The sequence below is a fragment of the Rhipicephalus sanguineus genome, chromosome 6 (assembly GCF_013339695.2).
Source record: "Rhipicephalus sanguineus isolate Rsan-2018 chromosome 6, BIME_Rsan_1.4, whole genome shotgun sequence".
NCBI classification, from domain to species: Eukaryota; Metazoa; Arthropoda; class Arachnida; order Ixodida; family Ixodidae; genus Rhipicephalus; species Rhipicephalus sanguineus.
Window position 1 is genome coordinate 123,491,059 of NC_051181.1, and position 27,850 is coordinate 123,518,908.

Below are 27,850 nucleotides of genomic sequence, written 5' to 3' on the forward strand. Positions count from 1 at the left end.
AGAACGTGCCGACGATGCAGTTCTCAGCTGACGAGGCAACACTCGAACGGCTGCCACTCTCAATGGCACCGGCGATGGTCAAAAGCACAGAAATATTCACGTTTTCGGGCACTGCGCATTGGCGAAGAAAACGGAACCACGCAACTACGAGCAGACGAGCTGTCGATGAGACCGGAAGTGCTAATATTCAATTTTTGTTCGGTGTTGATTACAGGCGATAAACATAATATAAACATACCTATATCTACTTATTGAACTAAAAATTAACAAACGAAAGTAAAAGTTGAGGGTGCTATCGTGAATATAACATCAGCCAATGTGGAACGGCCCGACAATCGCGTCATATTTGCGGGACTAATACGTCATTTGTCGAGAGAAGCAGGGAGCGATTTTCAGCTTGACTTTGAGAATTTATGTAAATTCCAGGCCGTGCGCATCGCTATAATATTGGCTCGCGTGTTCTCGGAGCCTCGACTACCGATCGGCAGCGCTTTTTGAGCATGCTCGAAAAGTGTTGCAGGGCCCCTTTAATGAACACTGGAGAGGGTTGCCTGGCTGAACGCCAGGCATGCATGCAATCCGCCTTTTTTTTCACGGTGCCACAGCGCATGCGCCATTCCCCTAGCGGGAAAGTCTCGAAACGCTGTGGTAGGGTCTCCGCATGCCTTTCGATCTCGGAGGCTTTTGTTCTGGCGATCCCGGTTGTCCCGGATCACCCCGCAAACCTCCGCACCCCTACCAAAACGGCAGATGGCAGCGCAGGAAAATTGAAAAAAAAAAAAAAATAGGCGGATTCTACATGGGTGTTATAAAGAGCGAAGTGACATTTGACATAAGTGCCAGACACATACAGAACATGCACAAGACACACACAGACACACGCACCGTAGCACTCGACAAGCTATCTCAATGAGGCCAGTGTTCTGTGTGTCGAGATCGCCTCTTAGCCAGTTTTCCTAGTGTGCACATTGAACTGAGTCAGTGCTCCTATACTGCGACTCTTACAGACATAGGTTGTAACTTGTAAGCAAGGCGTACATAAACACGCCGCTAAGGAATTAAGGTGGTTGCTGCCCTGACAAAGACAAGTCGACTCGTCAAAACGTTGGTTCCAGTGACATTCCCTGTTCAACGATTACTCATCACTACAATCTCCATTTTCTCCTGGACATCTTTCTTGTCTCACTTGTTATAGGTAAGGAGATGCAGTTTATGTTTGGCCAAGTTTAGTACTTTCCGTGCGCGATAGCATGTTTACATCTATCTGAAAGTTCGTTCGTTCGTTTGTGTGTGTGTGTGTGTGTGTGTGCGTGTGCGTGTGTGTCAAATAAATTAGTTCGGAGTAAGCGCCGGTCCACGTCGCTTCTGCTTTCCTTTCCGGTCTCCGCTTTAACATCGCTGCGCGAACTTCGTATGATACCAGAAACTGTATAGGGCTAACTTTCTTCTTTTTGTTGATTTTTTAAAAGTCGTGTACCCACCGCAGCCCTGCTATTGAGTCCGTGCTTAGTGGCACGTCATCAGTCATGAGCTAGTCATGGTGATTCCAGTGCGCGTGCAGTGCCCTTTTTTCCTCTTCAGTCCCCATACCCTCACACCCATACACTCTAAAAAAAAAAAAACTCCTTTGACTCTTTGCGAAGAGTCCTGACTTGCCACGTATATGACTCTCTTTAGAGAGTCACGTTAACTCTTTTGCGGGTCATACGACTCTCTGAAGAGAGTACAATGGCCCCCCAAAGAGAGTTTACGTGCCTCTTTAAAAGAGAGTCATTACGTGACAAGCCAGAACTCTCCAAAAGGAGTCAGAGGACTCTTTTTTTTCTTAAGAGTGTAGTAGGGTAGTAAACTAGACGTTCGTCCGCATGATTGGCCTGCCTGTTCCTCTCTTGTCTTTCATTATTTTAATACCTTGCTCTCTATGCAGATGCGCTTCGCCTTCCTGGCTAAGCTGCGACGATTTAAAAGTGATCATTAACGAGACACATTACACGCCGTGACACTTAGTACGTTACTCTCTTCGAGTAGGGGGCGCCACTTACGTATGCCCTTCGTTTTAACTCATCTTTTGCTTCTTAGGTGGCTTTGTTACATGCAGCGTTGAGAGGATAGACCGAGCTCACGAACGTTACTCGATCGCTGCCACTGCCTTTGTTCCTGTCGTCGAGATTGCGACACGAATTCGCTGGAAAGCTGTGCACATAAATGAACTGCTTCGTTTCCCAGAATTCCAGAAAACCGATGGCGTCACGTCCACAGATTCTATGACGTGTAAAAGGCTCGACTTGCATGTGCGGTGAAAGCGGTCTTCCTTTGTATTCTTTGTCTTCTTTTTATTCTCATTCGCGGTTATATAGCTGGAACGCGTAGACATTCGTTTCGCGGAATTCCCATTCCCGCGCGTGCCGTATTGGTAAAGCCGCTCAAGAGCTCGCGTTCCTACCTATTGTTAGCTATAGCACGTGCCGCACTCCCATGAAGCTGTATACGCGAAGGAAGGAAATCCTATACGGCTGCATGCCTCAGGCACGCCCGCGTTGCACATAGCGATCTTGATGGAAGTTAGCCCTGTTATATATATATATATATATATATATATATATATATATATATATATATATATATATATATATATATATATATATATATATAAAACCACTTCCAAGGCTTCCACTTCTTCATTCAATCCGTCTCAGTCGGCCCTTCAGCGCGTGAGAATGAATTGACGTGCAAATGGGGTGGTCACGCAATCTTATATCTATCGGCTTTCACGTGTTACACCATATATAGTTTCTGAGAACCTCTCAGCCGCGCTGTATATGATAGCGTGTCGCTAACACTGCAGCGTTCCTCTGTTTTCTTTTAAGATTCTAGAACTTGTTGCTATGTGGCAACCCGCGCGCTATGCGTGCTTCTAACCGTTTATACTATCGCCTTTATTCACACATTCCTTACCCCCATACTCGCTCGCTTTCCGAAAAAAAAAAAAGAAAAAGAAAAGCCTTACGTTTCTTTTTCCCTCAAATATTGCATTTTTAGGTACTTACGCGTTAAGCTGTTTTTATTTGTTTCTTTTTCGATGCCGTTGCGCAGTCGCAGTATCACCTAGTGTCTCGTTTCCAGGGGCCTCCCTTCGCGAGAAAATGCGAGAGCGAAAAAGTACCGCGTCATCGTTGGAAGAGGGGGAGTAATCTGCGTGCGCGCGCGCCCACGCCTTGTTAGATCGCGTTGGCCGCCGTCGCCGCGTGCTTATGCGCTCCGAAGTGTGGCAACCTTAGCAGCGGTGGTGAGTCGATCCACCTTTGATTTCGGTTTTCAATGGATCATTCTTACTGCAGCTTTGGCTACGCCTCACCGCCAGCTAACGCATTATGGTCTATATATGAATACACGTGGTCATATGCACAGGTATATATATGTACGACGATATATACCGTATTACTGCAGGAAGAAGGCAAAACAGTACCGCTGCCGCAATAAGGAACCATACCATACGGGATGACAAGGGGACGCGCCATGGTGTCATATAGTGCTTATGTGGTGTTCGGCTGCTGACCCGAAGGTCGCGGGATCGAATCCTGGCCTCGGCGGTGCTGAGACGCCAGGGATTGGCACAAGAGCTGATCGATGGTCTAGAATCTTCCCATTTCCTGTTAGCGCACACGTACTGGCGAATCGACCATTCTAGTGCGATAGCTGCGTGAGTTAGTGCATAGTGAAGCTCCAGATGATGCTGATGATGCCTATATACACGCACTGTCTGGAAACAAGGGAGTTTGTGACGTAATTTCTGTACCACCATGCGCTACATTGCGTTCATTGTACAATAAGACGGATGTGTCTTTACCGTAAACACATTTAGAGGCTGCTCAGCGATGGTGAGGGAATCGCCAGTGGGAAATAGGGAATTCAGAAGGGAAAGGCAGGGAGGTTAGCACGCAGGCCAACTTGCCAACGTGACAAGTGGTGCTTACACATCCGTAAAGCTGGTACGTGACGTCAGAGAATTCGAATCATCTTTGAGTAATGCACATGAAACGGTTTCAGTTTTCGGATATATGACATTAGATAAACTAAAGCTTTGAATAAGGCAAGCGAAACAACTGCATTTTGCTTTCTTCTTGACGCTGTTGGAATTGAACTTACGCTTGCACCTATAGAATACTGGATTTTTCTTCGATATGATTTCGGCCAGTGCGATAGAGCTCTTCGAGTTTCCCTTAGAACATTGCTGACAAAGAGCGGTCACTGTACACAGATTTAGTGCATTCAACGTACCACACTATTCCGCAAAATGAATGCGTGCAGTGCTAACAAGGCGAATACAGTTATAAAGAAGACTTGCAGAGCGGATCAGTGTGCGTAAGCGGACAATTGACGCTTTCTCGTTAAATAGTATGGATCTAACATTTTCCTAGCGTCCTCACTGTCATTTTAATGTTCTGCGCAAGATTCGGTAGCTCGTCCAACAACAAGGAGTCAAATTTAGAATTTTAACTGTTCTCCCGCCGTTTCGCCTATAGCTCGTAGCTCTCGCAATGCTTCACGGAATTATAGCGGGCGATGTCTGGCTTCGAGCTACGCCCACATCTGGATCCTTAAACAGCCACGCAATCCCTGAACACCTACATGCGCGTGATAGTTTCGCTCTCCCATCACTGCACGCAATTATCGAGGCCGATAGCTTCAAGTTACACCGCTTACTGTGTCTCTATAAAGCTACTGTAACTTGCGCGTGCGATGGTGCCGTTCCATCCATCGCGCATGGGCGTCGAGCGTGCAAGGTGGGCCGTCACCTGAGCGCGACCTCGTTAGCGGAGCGCCACTCGGCCGAGATGATCCTGATTGTTCCGAGAAGTGTTTGTCGGTTCGGGTGCGCTCGGGTTGCCTCTATATTATTATTCGTCGAATGCAATCTCGCTTTTCGTTTTTGTCCCGAGCGTCTTTCGTTTCCTTCATTGTAGGAAAAAAGGCGGCGCGTGCGCAGTGCGTCTTCGTGTGGGCTGAGAGCGGCGAGGGCAGGCATCGACACCCGTTCATTGGATCCGTTGCGTGTTAAGGAAGAGGAATTGCGTTCATCGTCGCCAATGACGCGCTCTCACACAGACGTTGAAAAATCGTGAAACAAAAAAAAAAAGCGACTGAGGCGTCGTATAGGCGATGGATTGCGTAATTGTTGCTTCTCGGAGGCGCCGTCTTTTTTAACACGAAAGTGTTTTATGCCGGGGTCCACCAAGTACATCCGTCACGGATATGACGTTGATAAAATGGACGCCAACGGGTGAGAAAGAAAAAAAAAACCAAGAAAAACATACCCCGCTGGGAATCGAACCCACGACGTTGCGGCCGCGACGGCAAGCGCCCGACGCTCTACCGACTAAGCCAACTCGGGAGATGCTAGGCACGGCGCGAACGCGCCTTATATGTTTCACACCTTCTCTTTCGCGGCGGGCGGAGCGGGGCGGTGCCGCCGTCTGTGAGAGGTGAAAGGAAGTAATGCTTCACGATCGACACTTACTAGCATGCTTACTAGCGCTTACTCCGAGATTGCACGTGATATCGGAGGTCATGGTTAAAGCGTCTCGATACCAGAGAGGTAGACTGGCCGCGCTGGCGTCGCCGAGGCACCCTTGACGCAGTTACGTTCTTTGCCTTTGGATTCGTGTTAGCGTGCGTCGGCTCATCGGAGTAGTGCAGCTTCCACGTGCACGAACGGGATTTCTCTGCCGCCGACTGCTTCAATTGCGAGAGCACCGACTAACAAAACTGCTGCAATATGCGTTGCAGAAAGGACGCGAGTTCGACGGGCGAATGTCGTGCCTTGGTGGAGCGAGAGCAGCGCCTGCGAGACAGAGGCCAGCGGGACGCACGCGTTTGCGGCTCAGGCTACGAACCTCTACCTCCCGCGTTGCTGAAGTGCAGTGTGTGTTATGTATGCATGAGCACAGGCGTCGGCTACCCATTACTAGAAAGCGCACACCGTGCCGTTTCTCTCCTTAATTGACGACGCTTTGAAGAAGTGCATACCGGGTACCAATGTTGATTATGAACTTGTTGATATCATCCTTACGCGCGATTCACGATTCGCTGTGTCCAAATATATGTTCACACCGTCAGCTACCTCAACGGTTTAATCATGATCATGGGCGTTAGTCTTCGCGATAGAGACATGCTGTCAACATGGGCGCATCCACGTCAAACGGTGCTATAGCTGCCAAACACGAATAGACATTGTACAAGCTCTCATATATCATAAGCACTACTTCTGTGAAGACACGTTTCACTTTCGTGTTATACCGATTCCTATTACGGAGGGATCAGCCATGTTTTTTTTCTCTCTCTCGTTTTGTTTTCGTAGGAGGGTTCAGTTTGGTGCAGGAATTAACGGTGTTGCGCCGGAAACGTGATTGGCTGAACCCCCGAGCGATGGCAATTGGTAATTGCACGCGTTTGCGACATTTCGTGATGATTGGAACTTGTAGTTCGCGTGAAGCCATCTCTTCGTTTTGTCACTCGAACGTTGCTGTCCTCCTCGCCCCTCTTTCAACACACTCACTCACTCACTCACTCACTCACTCACTCACTCACTCACTCACTCACTCACTCACTCACTCACTCACTCACTCACTCACTCACTCACTCACTCACTCACTCACTGCATTTCTCGATTTCTTTCTCAAATCGCCAGCTATGCGTTACGGAAGCAGTTAGAAACAGGTCTTTCTTTTGTCGAATAGGGGGCAGGTGTTTCACGTTGCCCCTACGCGAAGCAACGTGCGCGGCGGGAGCATTGGAAACCGCTCTGTTAATCACGTGAATCGAAATTCGCAATACCGAGCTTTCGAACTGCGTTGAAGTTTCAGCTCGCTTAGAGAGACAAACTGTCTGCCGCCTTTCCATCTTTCGTTTCCTTGAGATCTTTGTTTGTACGAGGTGCACTCGGAAAGAAAGAAAGAAAGAAAGAAAGAAAGAAAGAAAGAAAGAAAGAAAGAAAGAAAGAAAGAAAGAAAGAAAGAAAGAAAGAAAGAAAGAAAGAAAGAAAGAACCAACGGGCCTGCCGTGCAGTTTGCTGCTGGCGTCTCGTCTCGACTTGCGGAGTACGTGCACTCGTGTGTTTGGTGTATATCCTACGCGTACGTGTAAGGAGGGGGGGCCTCCGGAGTTCTGACGACGGCGGGGCGCAGCTGGCGAGCGATAACGCTAATTGCGCGAAAGATAGCGAGCCGCGCGACCCTTTTATTATTTCTTTTTATCGCACCCGGTTCCTTTCTTTCTTCCCCCCCCCCCCCCCCCCGCCTCTTTGTTTTTGTCTTTCTTCCCGCCGCGTCGCTGTGACCTATCTCTATTTTCCTCTCTGCTACTTGGAGCGCCGCAGAGACCTTTCTTGTGTGTGTGTGTGTGTGTGTGTGTGTGTGTGTGTGTGTGTGTGTGTGTGTGTGTGTGTGTGTGTGTGTGTGTGTGTGTGTGTGTGTGTGTGTGTCGATACGTGCGTGCGTTCACGTGCATTTAAATTTTTCTGCGCATACTCCGTACTGAGCATAATAGGAGGTACTTGTTTCGTGCTGATAGTTCTTCACTCCTCACGAACTTCGCGTTTTTCTCGGCTACGCCGAGCCTCACACTACTCACTAACACGGAGTAGCTCGTTTCGTGTATTGCGTTGCGGAGCGGCGGCCTGCCAGGCCGGCATTGTTCCGTTCCGTCGCGCAGTTCTTCTTGCAACTGTATACGCTGTCGCGTTTCTGTGCCTCGCCATCTTCTTCTTTTTGCTCCAAACAATGGGGTTTCTCTCACCCGCCGTGCCGCATAACGAATGATGAACGACGTGGGACGCATAAGCGAACGTGTATGCCGTAATAAACGAGCGTTTGGGCTTTAAAATGGTTGCCGGTCACGTGTGCGTCGCATGCTGGCCGCGGCTGTGGTCTGTATACACTTAAGAGCGCGAAGTATCCTTATTTATGCCGGTCGTTAAAAAAAATTATGCGAGGAAGACGGGGTCGCCCGTCCTTGATAGCAGTGTTTTCGAGTTGAGGCGCCGGAGGGAGGGAGTCCCGCCATTAAACGTAATTACATGCTTTTGTTGTTTATATCGCTTGTTTTCATACCTGCGAAGCCACAAGTCGCAGAGCGGTGCAGCTGAAAAGCGTTTTCATAACCTAACCTAGCCATGTCCAGCTTGGCTTGCAGTGTGAACGACTGTCCTTCTTGAGGACAGTTCTTACGACTGGGGCTGTTAGCGAAAGCAGATGCTTTCTTAACGGGGGTCGTATTATTAGTGAAGGCGGCCTGCATAACGAACGGTGGCCAACATTTGTGAAAGCGTTTACGTATAACCTCACCTAGCCACGTTGAGGCCGGCTTGCAGTGTGAACAGCTGTCTGTCTTAAGAACAGTTTTTATGATTGGGGCTGTTAGCAAGACCACGTGTTAGCGTGACGGGAGACATATTATTAGTGAAGGTGACTGGCCTAACGAACGGCAGCCAACGTTTGTGATCGAAACCCGAAACCCACTTATTGAACGCAGACTCTGGATTACGAGACCCCTGTTGAGAACGGCGAGCCGTGTCGGGTTATATACAAGTCTGAATGGAGGTCCGAAGAGCAAGTGGGCATTGGAGCGCGTTGTTTATTGTATGTGTGTGTTCTTAGAGGGATTTCTATCTCGGCGTCCCTGACATAGGAGCTTGTCATACATGTGGTCTGTGCCATGCTTGTACCTTCCTTCTTTACCAGACAGCGTCCTCGTGAGCCGCTTGCGTCCACATTATGTAGCGGAATATGATGTGCGATGTCCAGTGTCCAATTTATGACCGCAGTGGTGGACCAATCCCGATGGCAGCGCGGTCTAACAGCGTCTTATAAAGTCACCCGACTTTCAGCACCGCATCTAGTTGCATATATCTTATATACCACATCCCCTTAGCAGGGGCTAATGCTAACTGGTGTTGGCTGAAGATGGCTAAATTGTAGGGAACTATGGCCATCCGCCGATATCTACATTACATTCCTTCAATCTCGAACCAGAGTTGTCAATCAGTTTGTGCAAAACTTTAAAGCGCGACAAAATACCGGCACAAGAAACAATACGTGCTGTTTTTTTTTTTCTTGTAATCCCGTTTTCCTTTTTGTTGCGCGTATTAAGTTTTGAAGGTCTAGGTGCACGTTAAAGAACCCCAGGTGGTCGAAATTTCCGGAGCCCTCCACCACGGCGTCTCTCATAATCATATTGTGGTTTTGGGACGTTAAACCCAAGATATTATTATTATTATTACGTTTTGAAGGTCAATGAATGCCAGCTAGCGCTTATTTGCTCGATGAAGCGTTTGTTGCGACGACGAAACTATATTCAGGATATATCTACGCACTGTCGCGAGCGTCGTGTCTGCAGCGATGTTGCTCATCATCAAAAAAAGTGAGTCATCACGGAGCTGTTCTTTTATATTCTCGTGATGGAACAGATGGGTCGCGTAAGGAAGGAAAGTTTCCATCGCCGTGTTATGGTTTACTGCGTACATCGCCGCAGGATTGCGCCACCAGCGTTGTTGGGTACGGTGCACGTCACTTCCGGTATCCCTGTCGCTTAAGCGAATGTCCCACTACAATCTGTATTGTCCTTTCCTCTTTCCCCTGTTCTTTCCTTTTCTTTGTAAAATCTGTCTTATTTTGTATTTTATGCCTCCCCCCCCCCACACACACAGATAGGGGGGGGGGGGCACATATACATTCTGACTGTTGCATAGAGCATACGTGTTTTTACGGCAGCGTTAATTATGCGATTCCGGTAGATCGAATTTCAACGAGTCTCTAGCGTTGATTGCCGATTCTGTTGTTGATACGGTCTGGCATGAATATATAATTACAGCAAGCTGTTTCTCAAGAGACGTTTTACGGTTTTCTCATACGCCGAAGAAAGAAATAAAATTCACTGTCACACGGGTATGTATCTGCGTAACCCAGCCCGCTGTTGACGAGAGGATGGCCTCACGTCGTAAAAGAACGTTAGAAAAAGAAAAGAAAAAAGAAAACAAGAACAAAACGCTGCACCAATGTCGTCATCGTAATAGATTTGACTTCATGTCCTTGCGCCACGTTGTGGATTAGCACGCGTTTTAAGCATGTTATCGCGCGATGGTTAGTTTCTTTAGGTATAAATGTTTTATTCAATCATACGTTCCTTATAGCATGAGCGGGCTGGCCCGAGAGAGCCTTTAAACACTGCAAAACAAACTGTGCGCAGCCGATGCTATTCGAATAAAACTTGCACGTCTCTCTCTCTCTCTCTCTCTCTGCGTGTGCTCGCGACGTCGTCAACAACCGAGACGCCGACGGCGCCGCGATGTTTCTTTCGAGCCCGCTGGAAAGCGGAAACGCAGTTTCGTGTTATGTTTTTCGGCTCAGAGTCTGTTTTTTCGTCTTCAGATGGTTTTCTTCACTGCACACGTACGCTCGGTACGGTAAGCACTGCGACGATCTCACGTCGTGCCCGGTGTGTCCCCTTTCTCTTCGCACGCTTGGCTGCTCAGATTTAGCATACGCCACCTGGGAAACTGCAGGTAGGCGCTGGGTGGCTAGGAGCTTGCAACTTTGTTGCTACGTGCGGCGCCCCGCCACCCGCTTGGCACGGCTGGGTATAATACTGGCGATTCTCTCCCTCTCTCTCTTTTGAAGGGTGTACATGTGGTGTAGTAGTAGTACTGTATACAATCTTGAAGGAAGGCTGCTGCGTCCCAGCGACCGTGAACCGTCTCGGTCTGGCATTTCTTATTATACAACTTGATTACAGCGGTCATTGTTCGCCGGATTGCGTATAATCTTACTCGCCGCTTGCTCGCGTGACTGAGCAAGATATACGACGGCAGGTGTCATTCTATAAAGGCAGGAGCGACGCACGGATTGGTTGGAGGCTCGAGCGAAACTTCTTTGTTCTTGGCCGGGTAGGTGGACGCACTACGAACCAACGTTACCGACTGCTACGAACGATGGGCCGCGTGCGTTGTTCAGCATGATTCGGGCGTACAGACAAAAACACCTAGACACGTCGCAGGCAGACTGAAAAGCATTAAAATTCGCAGGGTTTCTTACGCGTTCACCTGAGACGACTCGAAGGCGAAAGCCATCTTTTTGTTTCTTCTCACTCGATGTATTGATCCGGCCCCGTCACGCACCGACAGCTTTCCGCACCTAACGCGGTTTTCCACTGCCTCCAAGATCGGAGGCACCTTACCTGGTTTTGCACTGCCTCTGTGATCGGCACACCTTTGACCAAGCGACGATGTAATGTGATGACGTCATCATGTGACGTCACCAATTTGGGCGATCTGTGACGTCATAAAGTGATGTCATCGCGTGACGACGATCTTTTGCATCACTCGTGTTTACGCCGCCGACGCGGGACGCCGGTCAATTTTCGCGTTTGATGAGGCATCTAAGGCTCTCGCCTTAATAATAATATTTGGGGTTTTGCGTGTCAAAACCACGATATGATTATGAGGCACGCAGACTGAAATACATGCAATACACGAGCGTTGCTTTTGTAAAACTTGTTGTTGGGCTAGTTGGTGCATACTTCATCAAATTAGAAGACGGAAACCACCAAGACAAGACAGGCGAAATGAAACAGTTCTTTCTTTTCGCCTGTATTCTCCCGGTGGTTTGTGTCGTGTAATTTCATGAGGGTTGATTTAGCGTGCCGGTGGTGGATTACTGTTTTTTTGAATGAGCATTGTATCCATTGTCTCATTCCGCTGAGTTCTTTTGTACCTCATGTCACACTACAAGATAGTGATATTTGACGTGGCACATAGCTGTGCCGTTGTGTACGTGCCCCTCATTACCGAAACGTTATCAAGTTCTTGTTTTTGTACATAGTGTAAATAAACTTTGTCTAAAAAGTATAGGTACATATATAGGGCCCTAAATCATTCACTTTTTCTTCTGAACACGCAATCGACAGTGACAGGTCCTCATTAGTTTACGAGAACTCGTTGCTGGAGGGAGAGCTTACCGCTCTCGCATAGTAGATCTAAATTGTCGACCATTTTCTCTAAACACAAAAATGTCATACCAGCGTGGTGTTACCCATTTTTGACTAACAACATTTATCGGCTATTGCATATATTGTTCGCTAGATGATGATGAACAAAGCGATTATTGAATAGGTCATATGGTTGCGGTGCGAGAAAGTGTTTGTTAATAATAATCATAATATCTGGGGTATTATGTGAAGGAAGTGTCTTGTGACGGGGCAGTTTAAATAACGACTGCGTTCTACTGGATGTAGTAAAGACGATTGTGTTGGACTGCGTTACATTGCCGAATGAACCGAAAACAACTAAATGTGTTTAAGTTTATATAGGCTTTAACAGCGTGGAAATGCGGACCTCGACAAGGTTTCGCATGTGATTTGAACGTACACCTGAAAAGCCGCACGGACCACGCGATTCTTCGAGGCGGGAAGACAGGTCTTACATTTTACAGGGGGTTAGTACTATACCGTCACAAGCCGCAGCAGGAGCAGGCTATCTTTATGCCCATTGCAGGACGAAGGCCTGTCCGAATGCTCTCCAATTTACACTATCTTGCGCGAGCTGATCGAACTTTATTCCTGCGGTGCAATATTTTTTTAACAGCGAAGATGTTTAAGGAGGCCTTAAAATGTCGACTCTGCCGCAAAACTATCACCATCATGAACTGGTATGTGCCACACAATCTGGGCAAATCCCATGCTCACCGCTACGGCGTGGCCTGTAATAATCCTGACGGCTGAGAGAACGAGTACAGAGAGAGAGAGAGAGAGAGAGAGAGAAAGAAAGAAAGAAAGAAAGAGAGAAAGAAAGAAACGGAAAGAACGATATTAAGAAAAAGAAAGACAAGAATTCTTTCCGAAAAAGTTCTTCACGAGGCGGAATTCGAACCCGCGTGCCCTCTATATGAATCCGAGCGTCCTAACCAGCCGCCTATCCAGGCACGCCATAGCATAGCATAGCATAGCCTTGTATACTATAGTGTAGCATGGGGATGGGAAATGGAAGTGAGCGTCAGGAGGTGACATGTGATGGTGTGATCGTGAGCGCACCTCGAAGCTAGACGTGTCGGTCGACGGGGGGTACGAGTGGCGACGGGCCCGCGCTTCGCTCTGCCAAGCTTAGCGCGACTTAGTGCAAACATTAAATTTTTTTTTGTTAAGTTACCCCATACCTCCCGCCGTCCTCGGCTCTGCGCTTACTGGGTATAAGCGTATACGTGGCAGGCCTGCGCTTTTGAGACTCCGCAACGCAGCTTCGTAACGGTGCTTCGTAATCGCGTAACTCTATATAGAATAGCAACGGTCTCGAGTAGCAGCTGTTCGATTTCTTCCCGCAACGGACAACGATTGCACCATTCCGGTTGATATATATCTTTCCTCGCACTTCTGTACCACTTAGCGATTGCTTAACCGCGAACAAGAAGACAGCGCGCTACATATTTCTTGCGAATCTCGCGCCGTTGCGTGCATGCGTCCCTCCTGTGTAGAGAGAGAGAGAAAGATGGCGACTCTCACCTTTTTCTAATCCCGTGCGCCTTCCGATCGCAATCTCGACTCGAGCCTGAATAAAATATGAGACTCGACACAGGCAAAGCATAGAAGAAACTTGTGACATGTGGCTACTGCTGCCGGTATATACTTCCTATTGTAGAGAAAGTTTCCAGGGTCGACTTCTTCGTACAACAGCGCGCGCCACGCGCACGTGGTTTCCCTGCCCCTTGGCACCGGCCGCGCTCCTCTTATCCATTAATCCGTGAAGCTTAGAGATCGCTATCTGCACACGCACACGGAGAGCGAATCGCGCATGCGTCGATCGTGCGGTGGCATCCTGTGGCCTCGTGGCTGACTGCCTTTGGGAGGTTGCTGAGTGTGTGTGTGTGTGTGTGTGTGTGTGTGTGTGTGTGTGTGTGTGTGTGTGTGTGTGTGTGTGTGTGTGTGTGTGTGTGTGTGTGTGTGTGTGTGTGTGTGTGTGTTCTGTACCTGTTTAAACGCCTCGCGTGAGTCAATCGACTGCTCGAGACGTCGTTCGCTTCCTCCCGTTATCTTTCGTAGAAAAGTGGGGGAAAAAAATTGAATGTACGGAAATGGGAGCCGCGCTATTTAATTGTATGTCTCCACCTGCCGTTCGACGTGCTGCATTCAACCAGCGCTTCCCACAAATGCTCGCGCTCCCCCTACCCAAAAGCGTGCAGTATAAGAGACGCTGTTTCGACAAAAAAAAAAAAAGAAGAAAGACAGAAAGAAAATTCAGGAGCCCTTGTATTATCGAAAAAAAGGGTGCAAGCAAAGCTTGACGTGTGCGTGCCCAACGCACTACATTTTTTTTTAAATGTATTTCTGTCGCATCGCGCAGTATGCTCCCTCCTAACTGTTTCCTTGCTCTTGTGCCTGGAATCGGACCTTTATCCGCGTGCTTAGCAGCTTTAGTTGCTGCAGGCAACAACGACGGTCACGAGTTCATATTCAGGCAACAATGAAATGCGTCAACGTGGCATGACAAGTGAGCTCGATAAAAGATCAGATTTCCCTATCAGAAACGGCTGATCGCCTACAAGCCCGGTCGAGATAGCATCGGTTATTTGGAAAACGGCGCATACAGATACGCATGTTACTGGAGCACCTTTGAGAGGGACACATTTCTTGTGCGCTCGCCGGCGCTGGAGTTTTGGCGTACGACGCCGAAACCGAAATTGATGAGTCCTAACAAGCTTCGCTTGAAAGCTTTCACTCGCGTGCGGACTGCGCTAATTAATAATAATAGGTCTTGGTGTTTTACGTCCCAAAACCACGATACGATTATGAGGGATTCCGTATATAGTGGAGGACTCCGGAAATTTTGACTGTCTTGTGCCCGTTAACGTGCACCTAAATCTAAGTACACGGGTCGCTATAGTGTTTCACCTCCACCGAAATGCGGCCGCCGAGGCCGGGATTCGATCCCGCGACCTTCGGGTCAACAAGACACTAATTATTAAGGCGGGCTCCTTGGTTTCCTGGACTAAATGCGCGCCATTTTGCTCAAGAAACTAATTATCTGTGTTTCTTTTTTAACTTTTTTTGTCCACGTGGGACGCCGTAGGCGTATCGCGGATTACGCCACGTACAGTCGAGCGCGATTTGAAGGTTATCGCGCGAGCGTCGACCAAGAACTACAACAGCGCCACGGCCTAGAATCGCCTTTCGAGGAGAGGGAGGTATCAGGCAGGCTTCCCTCACTCGTTCCTTAACACTCCCGTATGAGGAAGGGGCACTTTCATTTATATATTTTGTTCAACTTAGCAAGCCGTGCAAAAGAAGTAGCGCGAAGCACCAGCTTTACCATATCTTTCCCACCAATTTTGTTAGCGTCCGTGGAGATAAGAGCCAACGAAGAATACGCTAGATCGCAACAAATGAAAAGCTTAAAATAGAGAGAAAGGGTGTAGAATTCGTTGTAGGGGCGACTGTTATAGCATGGAACAGCCAACGAGGGCGAGAGGAATGCGTAATCTTGATTTTCACTGTTCCGAACCGTATACCGCTATAGTCCCCTGGGACGCTAGGCCGGTCGACGCTCGCGCGATAACCTTCATATCGCGCTCGACTGTACATTGAATGTTCCGGTCACGCGTGTGGCGTCGATGGCGAAGAAAGGCATAAGCCGTAAAACTCCACCGCGAAACGGCTTTTTATCGCCCATAGTCGCCAGCGGCACTTGAAGTTGTCGCTGAGCGCGCGTACAGGTTCGAATACACTCGTCTCGAGGGCTATGTAACGCGTCGTATATTCGATGAGTTTCGATCGGGCTGTCATTGGAGCAGAATCGTTCGACTTTCTTTCTTTGTTTCCTTCTTTCTCTTTCTTTCTTTCTTTTTCTTTCTTTCTTTCTTTCTTTCTTTCTTTCCTTCTTTCTTTCTTTATTTATTTATTTATTTTTTTTTCTTCAAGATTTGGGCAATCAATGCTGAAGTCTGAGATCATAGGCGTGCGCAGGGGGGGGGGGGGGGGGGGGGCAAGGGGGCCAGAAGGGGGGGCGCAAAGTCAGCCCTATACATTGTAGGGGGGGCGAGAAGAGGGGCGCAAAGGCAGCCGCATACATTGACCTAATAGGAAGGGGGGCGCTGCGACGAACCTTCGCCCCCCCTGAAGGGGAACCCTGCGCACGCTTAGGTCTGAGATGTATCTGAAAGATTGCGCAACTGCCTATGTAAAATTAGTATACAGCTCAATCGTTGGATCGAAAGTGAATAACGCAATGTTCCTGTTGCAATGGTGGATATCTATCATTAGCGTGCGTTACCCAACACAAGCTATCATTAAGCCAACACGTGGCAACACTGTAGCCGGCATTTGCCAATAGTAGAAGCCGCAGCAGTAGCAGTCCTATAGCCAACTTTAGGCGACATTAATCAGCGCTAAGCACTACTGAGCTGGTTTTCTACCTTAAATACGCTAAACGATCACCGTTTGCCGCTCTTCACTAATCACGAGGAGTATGTTGAGATATAATCACATCAGTAAGCGCACCCAGGATTCCTGTCGGGAGAGCGGATGGTGGTGAAATTTTGACAAGATCATGGGATTGCAGGGGAGGGAGGGAGGGAGGGAGGGAGGGAGGGAGGGAGGGAGGGAGGGGAGCAGCCACCTTGCAAATACATGATTTTTTTTGCCTTAGCTATAGGAATCCGACAGAAAATAAAATGCGAAATAATACTATCATGCGGTTTGCTCTCCTTCAGTTTAGGGGTGAACGAGTGAACATAGCACATACATTTCTTGAGTCAATCAGGAAAATTAGACCACAAGCCATCTCCTGAATTGTAATGACAACGTCAACAGAATCCCTTTAGAATCTCGATGAAAAGGACAGCGAGGCAGCGACGGGAGGAGGGGGGGGGGGATTGACTCTGCCTCATGGGGTGTTGTAACCCCCCCCCCCCCTCTCCCGCCTCCACCGGCCGGTGATATAAATAATAGTGCCAAATTCCAACAATCCTTTCGCCGACATCGCACCCACCGTATAGTATAATATCTATAGCTTAGCAGCTGAAGGTATCCCGCTGCCAAGCTCGTGGGCGTATATAGGGTCGGTTCCCAGCCACGGCGGCCGTATTCCGATGGGGTTTAATACAAAGCACACCCGAATACTTAGATATAAGTGCACGTTAAAGAACTCCAGGTGGTAAAAATTAATCCGGAATCTCGCCACTACGGCGTTACTCGTTATCATGTCCTGGTTTTGGCCCGTAAAACCGCAGAAATTATTACTATTACTCGTCGACAACGTGTATACATTTTGATAACACACACATTATATATATATATATATATATATATATATATATATATATATAAAGCTTCTGGAGCACCTGCGTCGTCTTGCATTGTCGTCGCGATCGCATATGACGTCCGTAAGTGTAAGACGTATGAGGAAAGCGACATGCGAAAGAATGCAGCCAGACGTGCATATGATCCGCTGACGCGCGCTCTGCCTACGTATTGCTCGCACGGCGCTGCATATGTTTTGCATGGGTTTGAATCTGGTGTACACGTACGTGTAATGACTCTTAGCCTGGCTGAGAGGATCCGCGACGATGGAATCGCTGCGCACATTTAAACTGTCGCGCTTTGTCTTATGTGCGCGTACAAGATAAGGATTGAGGTACCCTTGCATTTCGTGCGCGTTGATCTGCTGCTGTCTTTGTAACGATCGGATGAATTGGTTCTCTAAGCACCGGTAAGTATTTCTGCGATGGCTTTATTCTCACATTATTCAAAATAAGGGATTACAAGCAAATTTAACGGTGCTTTGCATAGTGTCCACAGTTGTCTTGTTCTCGTTGTGTCCGTGTTTGCACGCCTATACCTTCTTTCAAGATGAATCCTTACCAAGTAGCCCAACTTTCACTCATCATAAACTGCCTATATACAGGTGTTGTAGCAGTGGAGGACATGAGAATTAGCGCGGCAATTTATTGTGACGAATGCAACCAAAAGCTTGTATTTATAGCTCACTGACATAATTTAATAATATCTGGGGTTTTACGAGCCAAAACCGCGACATGATTGTGAGGCACATAGAAATTACGACCATCTGGTGCTCTTTAACGACCACTGACATCGCAGAATACATGGGCCTGTAGTATTTCGCCTCCGTCGAAGTGCGACAGCCGCGGCCGGGATCGAACCCGCGACCTTCTGTTTAGCAGCCGAGGGCCGTAGCCACTGTACCACCGAGGCAGGCAAGAAATAATTTAAGAATGCAAAAAAAAAAAGTAAAGAAAACCCGCACGAAAAACGTTTCCCGTTTCTCTTTTTCTTTCGTGCGGTCTCTCTCTCTCCCTCTTATTATTACTGTTCTCTTACAAAAGTCTTCATAATTATTCTGATGTCTTTTTCTTGACTTTCTTTGCTTTCAATAGACTTTTGTTAACATGCAAATGAATAGACACCTGCCATGGTGGTCTCGTGGTTATGGTGCTCGACTGCCGACCCGGAGGTCGCGGGATCGAATCGCGGCCGTGGCGGCCTCATTTCAATGGAGGCTAAATGCTAGAGGCCCGTGTACGTAGATTCAGATGCACGTTAAAGAACAACAGATAATCAAAATGTTTGGAGCCCCCTCCATTATGGGAGGGGCTCATAATCATATCGTGGCTTTCGGACGTAAAATCCCACAATTATATTATTAAACGAATAGCTTGAGCGATCTTTGGGTTGTTATCGGTTTATTGCACGCGTGATAGAGACCAATGCCACGTGACCGAAGCTATCAAAGAGCGCATGCGCGATTTGACCGAGCGGCCTTGCTGTGATCCCGCAGATGCAGGCGTCCCCGATGGTTTCCGGGAAGGGAAAAAAAAAGCCTTATGATATGTGCCGTGCCTGTCGGCGCGCTGTTGGCGTGTTTTTTTAGCGGTGCATCCCAAAGCCGTCGCCGCCTTTTCCGTGTCCGCGGCCGCCTCGATATAGCGCGTTGAGGAAGCGATACATGCAAAGTACTTGACCCCAGTGCAGTGGCGTGCAGCGTCGCATATACGTCGTGTCATTCAATCTGGGGTCAGTGAGTGCACAGATACGAAGTCTTACAGCGAAGATGGCCTGCTGTTTTGGACACTGTCAAATTCCGCCATATTGTTAAATTTCGTAATGGCGGCATTTTAAACCAATCAGAGAGGCCGTAGCAGGTCCTCTGTGCCAATCAAATTTGACCAATGGCGGAGTTTAACAGCATGGCGGAATTCGACAATGGCCGGAATGGCACCCCCGGATATTACTTCGGTACCGGGATTTCTTTGTATCCTTCGATAGAAAAGTCGATCTACAGGATACTAGTACACGAATGGCAGCGAAAAGTGGCGTTCGCCGCATGCGTTTCCCATTCCCACTGGTATTACCGGGGCAAGACACACCCCTTCATTCGTTCCGATTAAGAAAAACATGATCTACATAGCGTAAAAGCGCGGGAACCGAACAAAGGATAAGAAGGGACACGGACAAGCGCTAACACTCAAGTGAGCTTTATTGTCAAACGAAGCAAGAGATATACAGGCAGTGTTTTCAGTGACTAACAGGAAAATCAGGCATGTGTCCAAACAAGCGGAAACAGAATAAACAAGCACGTGCTGAACATCGCAAGTGTAAAGACAGGAGTGGTCACTGCATGCAGTGCCAACTAGCCCGATCTGCCACCCTTCTAAAAAAAGTTCAAAAGAAGTGTCAAAACCACACGATAGATGACAATAGGCGCGTTGGAACAATGCGAAGCGGGGTAGCGTTCGCCGCATATGCATTTCCCGTCAAATATTACGGTTGCAGCTGCAGTTGCTAGCGAGCGGCAACTGTATCATATATGAAGCTAGATAGTGACGTTACCACACTTTCGTGGACGAAAAAAAATCACAGCATATCCACGGAGTGAATGATGATGAGTGGGCGAAGCTGCGGAGGTTCATCGGTAGACCGTGAATCTTCCGTGAATTCTGCCCAGTACATCATCACCGACGTGATATCGGGCGCGTTTATACTAAAGGTTCGATGAGTTATGACGACTTGCAGCTCACTTTAATTTTACATGTACGCTGTGAATTTTCATTGTTTAGAAAACCATTGCTTTAGAAAACATCTGGCGTCTTTTCCTTTTGCTTTAGAAACATCTGGCGTTTTTCCGTTTTGCTTTTACAAAACATCTGGCGTCTTTCGTTGGTTTATTTCATCAATCAACGGCGTTTTGAACAAAATTTTTATTGTTTAATCACGCACAGGAGAACTCTCACCAGGCACTACCTTGGAGGTAAATAATGGCTGCTAATGGGAATGAGACACAGAAGAAGTCGGCTTTTAGCTACCGCTGCGAATTTTTTATTGTTCAACAACGCACAGGAAAAATCTCCCACCGGCACCACCTTGGAGGTCAAAGCGTAAGACTGGTTACGGACTACGACTACGAGGGACGAACGGGTGCCGCCTTAAGGAGCTTCGCCCCTAAAATGGAAGACTCCCCCCTCATATACTGAGGCTTTTTAGAGCGCAGCTCTTTGGGCGCCCGTTCCTGCTTTGAGCGGCGTCGCCGTTGGCGTCGGCGTAACCGATAGAGCGAACGAGGACGAAAGAGAGCGAACGCGGAGACTGTCGATCATTACGAACCATTGGCCTCTAACCTCTCTTTCTACCTCCGTCACGTGCGCTGGGCCCTTGGTTGGAGCTCGTGCGCGTGTAAGGCTGACACGTACACTGCGGCTGGCTTCGCTTGTCGTAACGGGGATCATCGGCGTTTCGCTTGGTTCACGACGCCTGCAATGCACAGAGTGGTGTGCGTAGCACTGGAACGCTTGCAGTTTCCGAGGCAATATGTAAAGAATGTTACATTGCTACAACTGCGGATAGCCAAAACTTCAAACACAGTTGACGTTGCCCCAACATGAAGCTGCGCTCAGAATTCGCATTAGGCAGTATCGTAATCGTCGGTTAATATTTTTTTGTATGAATTACACCTCAAATCGTAGGCGCAATACATGAGGGGCAATCAAATCCCGAGTTAAAAAAAAATATTTCCTTTTGCAGTACAATATCAAATACTCAGCGCTGCGTCTTATAAGACACAAGAACCACTTCAGTGTCAGAACATCGTGCACGAAAAAAAAAAAAAAAAACAGAAACAAAGGATGGTCATATGACGAGTTTCAACAAACACCCCCGTACTGCAGTTGAATCTCGTAATAACGAACACTGATATAGAGAATTATCGGTTATAACGAACTAAATACGATGTTTGGTTGGTCACGCTTCATTTCAGTGACATTAATTTTTGATGTAACTAAACCGAAAACGCGAGAGCTGACGTGATATCGGCTGTAACGAATAAATGTAGCTTTCGCGCGATGCTTAGAACTCGTAGCGTAAGAGGCAAAATGAATATTAAATGAGAACTCACAACCACATTTTCTAAATATGGTAGTGAATTGGTTTTAAAAGCCACCAGTCGAAGATCAAATCCTTCGTCAAATAAATGTGAACGCTGGCCTGTTTTGTCAACTTTACTTTGTTCAGTTCTATATAGTCGGATACAACTTTAGAAGGCAGGAGAGGCCTCGCCCAGACGACCGAAGCGCGGCAGCCGATCGCCTCCCTCCGCGACTAAAGAAATAGTCCCGCTCATGCACGCGCTGATGTTCTCCGAAGGCGGAGCCACCGGCCGTCCCGCTCATGACGTCACTCCCGAGTGCGTGCCCATTGGTGCAGGCTTGTGTTCATCAGCCTTTGAAAAGGAAATGCCGCTGCCTTCTAAAGTTGTATCCGACTATAGTTTCACCTTCTCATGTTCCGAACTCTTTAGTTAGCGCAAGGGGACCTCATTTACACTGGGTTCGAGGCCTATAATAATGCGTTTTTTATCTAAAGTTTTTGCGCGAGCCAAATTGCCGATTAGTTAGAGCCGATCTTTATCTGTACTGTTACAACGAATATCGGATATAACGAACTAATTTATGGTCTTGATGCTACTTCGTTATGAGGAGGTTCGGCTGTAAACGGTAACCTTCAGTTGTTCAGCATGTTTACTGGGAGACGTAAAACAATCAGCTTTTCGTTCGGAGTAATGATTCCAGATTTTCTCCTGTCCGCAGGTGACCATGACGTAACCGAGTCCAGGCGGTGCTCCCCAAATTCCAACGGCCTCAGCTGAGGCGGCAATGGCCGGCGACGACCAAGCGCGGCAGCGCACCACGAATGGCTGCGGTGGTGGCGGCGGCGGCGGCATCGACGACTCCGGCAAGCTCAAGAACGGCAACGGTCTCCTCCTGCCGCAGTCCAACGGCAACAACCACCACAAGGGTCTCAACGGCGGCGTTGATGGACTAAACTGCAAGGTCCTGCAGCCTGTGCATCCCGAAGAAGACCCGGATTCAATATGCGGCCTCTGGTTCTTCAAACCGAGGTCGGCATTTCTCTCTAGCTCTCTCTCTCTTTCTTTAGTTACCCACGAAGTTGGTCCATAGACTTCTCAGAAAGATTTAGTTTGTCCATAAACTTCATGAAGGGATACCAGATATAAACAACAAACAATTTAGAGTGATAAATTATTTTTGAAAAGCTAATTTAAATTTGCATCGAAGTCTTCGCACGTGAACGTCAGCAAGATGTCACAGATTTCAAAGTTTCTTTTTTTTTCGTATTTCAATTACGACTAGGCCAACGGTCACTTTCCCCATTTGATGAGGCATATAAATTAAGGCTTTCACCTTAAAATTCACTCATTTTCATAACAGACATCTAGAGTGCTAATCACATGAGTCTCATGCTGTCTAACACGGTCTAACACACATGATTCTTGTAGAGTAGTAGTTGAGTTGGCTGACGCTCTGATGGCTGCAGTCAGGGAAACCTGCAACTGCACCATTTTCTTTATACACGCAGCCAGAGTGGTTTATGCAGACTGCTCGATATTTCTTCCAGATGGCTGCAGCGGTTTGCCAACAAAAAGGCGTTCCTGGCCGTGTTCTGCCTGACGAGCGTGCTGCAGGGCATGTACTACACGTACTTCGTGAGCGTGCTGACGACCATCGAGAAGCTGTACCAGATCCCGAGCAAGACCACGGGCATCATCATGTCGGCCACCGAGATCGGCCAGATCGGCGGCGCGCTGCTGCTCACCTACTACGGGGGCCAGGGGCACCGGCCCAAGTGGATCGCCTGCGGCATGCTCGTGTTTGCCGTTGCCTCCATCCTGTGTGCCACGCCGCACTTCATCTTCATCGACGACTCACTCCTGGTGACGTCACAGGCCAGGGTCCGCAGTTCCCAGAATGCCACCATCGATTCGCAGCGGGCCAAGCTGTGTCAGGCGCTCGACCAGGTTGCGCCTGCCTCTCCGTTGCCGGGCAACCTCAGTTCTCCGTTCGTCATCGACGGTGGTGAGTGCGGTGGCCCCATCATCATTGTAGTGCGCATCATTCGTCATCAGTGTTGCTGGGGAGACCTTGTGCAACATTACTTATATAATACAGCCTAAAAAGGAAAAATTCAGTGGTTTGTATTTATGGGGGGGGGGGGGGTCAACTGTTCCTGTGTGCTTATCACAACCTCTAGACGGTTATTCACACAAATTGAGTTGTGGAAATGATAAGAGTCAAGCTTTGGTTTTACACTGAAGCTGTCATAGCCTACCCTGTGCCATCGTCATTTTTGTCGTAGCAGTAGTAGCATTAATCGCACAGGTCATGTGACCAGAGGGGGGAGTGAATAAAGATGATGATGCTAAATCATGATGCACGTGATTTATTTATTTTTTATTTATTCATGTTACCCTACAGGCCCCAGAGGAGCATTGAGTAGGGGGGGTTACAGAAAAATCACAATACATAAAGCATAAAAAGAAATGATAACGAAGAAAAAAACAAGGAAAATTGTACAATGGAAGGGAGAAGAAAAAACACTGTAAGCAAATGCAGCAAAATACAAAATGGAAGAAAAATGAAGCATATTTATACAAAATCAAGGGAACATATAAACTTGCAGTTGCTCACGAAATTTGGCCGGATCTCTCAAAGAAACAATTTCATCCGGAAGGCTATTCCAAAGTGCGATGGCGCGTGGCAATGCGGAATTATTGAATGACTGTGTGTTGCCGAAGATGCGTCTGAAACTGAGATGATTATGAAGTCGACTAGATGTGCGCGAAGGAATGTCAAGTGACTAGTGATCTCACTAGTCAATCACATATCTGCTTACAGCTTCCTGTCCAATGGTTTTCATGGCATGGGACTGGCTGAAATTTTAAGCGCGTAGCACTTTAGGGGCCCGGCTTGTTGTTCGTAGATCTCATGTGGCGTGATAACGCTCACAATAAAGTGCTCAATACAGGGCTAAGGCAAGGTGAGCAACGCTCAAAACCTGCTTAAAATAAATTCTCAAAGTCTAAAATAATAAAATTGACAGATATAACCAAGAAGTAATTGCAATATAATTAACTTAAAATCGCTCAATACGCTTTGGAAACATGCAAATGACACATGCGCTGCACAAGAGAGCTGGGTGCCACCGCCTCGCCAAACGCTCGATTGCTCCTCCCACTGGCGCTTCTCCGGTGCTTCATTGCTACATCTGAATGGGGAAACAACCTGATGGAACTCCAGACGACATGCATCTCAACTTCCATAACAAGCAGGAAGCTGCTAAAGTGCAGCAAAAAGTAGCGCGCATGTCACACAGAGTTTGCAAATCCCCTAACAAGATTGTACTCGACCGTGCCGGGGACACCGTACATGCTTACATCAAACATTGATGCATCATCGGCGTTTTCATAAACGGAGCCGTGGGAACTCTACGAATGGCAATCGCTGGGTGCCCGTGTTACACACTTCCTCAGGTTTCACAGTAGAGGGGCTGCACTTAGCGCAGGATTTAGAACTACACTAATTGCTACACTAGTTTGTTTTTTATCTCTTTCTTTTGCACTGCTTCAAAGCTTCACACAGTGTGTGACTACATGCTCTGTTTGCAGCGTTGGCAACGACATCATCTGATGCACTGAACCTCTTTACTGACGGTGAGGGAGCTGGGGGTCCGGTGGCTGACGCGTTGAGACGGGCAGCTCCCATTTGCGATGCCTCAACACGGCCGCTCAGCCAGAATCGCATCACACACGTGGTGCTCTCAGTGTTCTTCATCAGCCTGCTCTTCATCGGCATTGGTGCCACAGCTGTCTACACGCTCGGCATACCATACATCGACGACAATGTCGCCAACCGGGAGTCCCCACTCTATTTTGGTGAGCGGTGCATCCGTGGCATGCATTATCGCAGATGAAGCTTATTTGTTTTGTTGTACAATACATATATACTAAGAACTGTATACTACATAATGCAGGGTAGCCAGCCGGTCGTAATAATTGCCTAACTTCTCTGTCTTTTTGCCTGTTTCTTCCTAATTACATAATTGCAGAAGTCAGAAGTATACAAACACAAAGCAAATTGCAATCAAATCAGAATTTAAACACTTGCAAATCATCGTATATACCAGTAAATTGCCTTTTTCCTTTTGTGTGCTGGCTTCAATCACTTGGTTCTTCTGAATTTTGTTTTTTTTTTACATGACAGTATGGTTATTCAAGCTTAGATTGGGATAACCTACAGAACTGCATAGTGTTCACAGGCTATCTGTCAAGGTAGACGTGCTTACAGCTGTAATCTTTTGCAAATTAAACACAAACAAATGTGCACCAATATTATTTGTGCAGTTCGACAAGAGATTATACAGTATGCAGCAGGTTGATTTCATTTACTTATTGAATTGTCGATTGTCCTGTTTCTCAACAAATGAATGTCACAGTGAATTCAACGTAATTGTTCTACGCTTAATGTTCTTGATGACTTTGTCATTTTTGTTGTTTTACAGGAATCACGATAGGCGTCAGGATATTCGGTCCAGTATTCGGCTTCCTTCTTGGCTCTTATTGCACAAGCGTCTATGTCAACTTTCCATTTGGTGAGTTCATGTTTCAGTGATACCAACATGTGCAGGATTGATTTGGGTTCAACTGTTGAGGTCTGTAAATGTATATATAGTGTTCACAGCCCTTGAAGAAATGTTCACTCAAAAAGTTGCATGTCCATTAAGTTTGAACTGGAGCTCTATATTCACATAAAGAATTGAGTGTCTTACACCTTGTTCCATGTTGCACTTAATTCCTTGCTACATCCGTTTTTCCAAGCAGTTTGATTAATAACAAGACATTCTGAGCTGACAGAAGGTTCCCTGTTTGCGTTCCTGATGACAGTGTTACTTGAGATGTTGCATAACACATCCATCACCATGAGAGCTACGAACCTTGATAAGGCTCAGTGCAAAACCTCCTTTATCAAAAATTCAGGCTGTCAAGAAACTCATGTTTTACTTGTAGAAAGTTGCAAAACCTTCACGCTAACCATATGTTTGGAACAGTGGCCCAGCATTTGCGCAGCAGAAGTTTATGAACAAACCCATGCAAGCGTTCCATATATCTACCTTTTTAGTGAGTGCGCTAGTGTGCATTCTTATTTCATATTCACACAATTCTGTATGCAACTCTGTACAATATTCTTTTTTGTACTGTAAATGTAGTAAAAGTGAAATTGTGTTACTCAAGTGCTGTTCGTCACCACTCAGAGATGCTCACCTTTCGTAACAGAAGTTGCTGGACAAGGTTTGTAAGAAAAACTGCTGTTCAAGAAGGTATGAAAATCTTGCAGGCTTTTCATATACCTTCTTGTATATACCTCTTGTGCTGCAGTCGGGACTTGAGGCTTATTTCATAGTCACACAATTCCGTACATCGACTCTTTTAAACCTTACATGTACCGGTGTAATCAACTCGGTGTTCTTACATTTCGTTTGTCATCGCGCAGAGACATCCAACCTGTCTCCGGGCAACCCGCACTGGGTGGGCGCCTGGTGGCTCGGCGTGTTCATCGTGGGCGCGGCACTCATCGTTACGGCTCTGCCCATGATGGCATTCCCGCGCAACCTGCCGCAGCGGCGGTCCTCGCAACGGGTGCCACGACCCGCCCTGGACCGCAACGGCGCCATCTGCCCCAAGCACCAGCTTCAGCAGAAGGTGCCGCTCATCAGCTCGCCGCCAGCGTCGCCGTCCGGAGCCAAGAAGGCTCTCAAAGACAAGCCGACGCTCAGAGGTGCCTACTGTCTCCGCTTGCTTTTGGGGGTGTATACTAGTTGTGTGCGCTAACGCTGGGCTCCATAGTTGCTTAATCGGCTCTAATTTTCTTTCCCTGCAATGCGCTGTGCAACTAAGCAAGCATATAGTATGCTAACATGTTATTGGAATTAGATGCTCCGGTATGATTGTGGCTTGTCTGAAGTGAAGTGCAAATGCTTGTTTAGAAACCTGCGCAACTCGCTGTGGTGACTTTTTGGCTAAGCATGAGGATGCATGTTAGATTTCTGGCCGCAGTGGCCACATTTTGACGGGGCCAAAAAGCTAATGTGCCCGTGTAATAGTCACCATCATACTTATACCACTGATGCCTTAAAGGGGTCATGAAGCACCCCTTGGGCTTGTTGAAAAAACACATCCTGTGAAAAGCTGACACGTCTATGACCTGCTTTGCCAAATATTACAGTCGTGCGCGCCGCGTAAAGGCCACAAGCGGAGCGCGAAGTTGCCGTTTCCTCAGGCGCCCTCTTTTCAAACAGAGGCCGGTTCTCACTCTCGTCGGTGGGCGGGGCGTCTGCCCGTTGGCATCACAGATCTGCCTGTTTACGTTGCAAGAGACATAGCATGCTTATGGGCCGATAGCCGACATAAATCGAGAGCGGCGTTCGGATCAGATGCGCTTCTTGCCACGGG

General features: G+C 47.6%; 1 protein-coding gene across 5 annotated transcripts in view; it reads left to right on the forward strand.

Moving 5' to 3' along the window:
• Positions 1-27,850, forward strand: part of LOC119396324 (solute carrier organic anion transporter family member 74D) — a 192,552-nt gene that overhangs the window by 144,856 nt on the left and 19,846 nt on the right. For 4 of the 5 annotated variants that reach the window (XM_049417039.1, XM_037663490.2, XM_037663491.2 and 1 more), the window contains 5 exons: positions 22,134-22,444; positions 22,963-23,420; positions 25,010-25,276; positions 25,903-25,992; positions 26,892-27,176. In XM_049417039.1, the coding sequence (XP_049272996.1) occupies positions 22,200-22,444; positions 22,963-23,420; positions 25,010-25,276; positions 25,903-25,992; positions 26,892-27,176 (1,345 nt within the window). In that variant the 5' untranslated portion in view covers positions 22,134-22,199. Of the gene's footprint in view, positions 1-17,644; positions 17,747-22,133; positions 22,445-22,962; positions 23,421-25,009; positions 25,277-25,902; positions 25,993-26,891; positions 27,177-27,850 lie in introns of those variants that run through there. The other variant, XM_037663492.2, reaches the window with a different exon arrangement.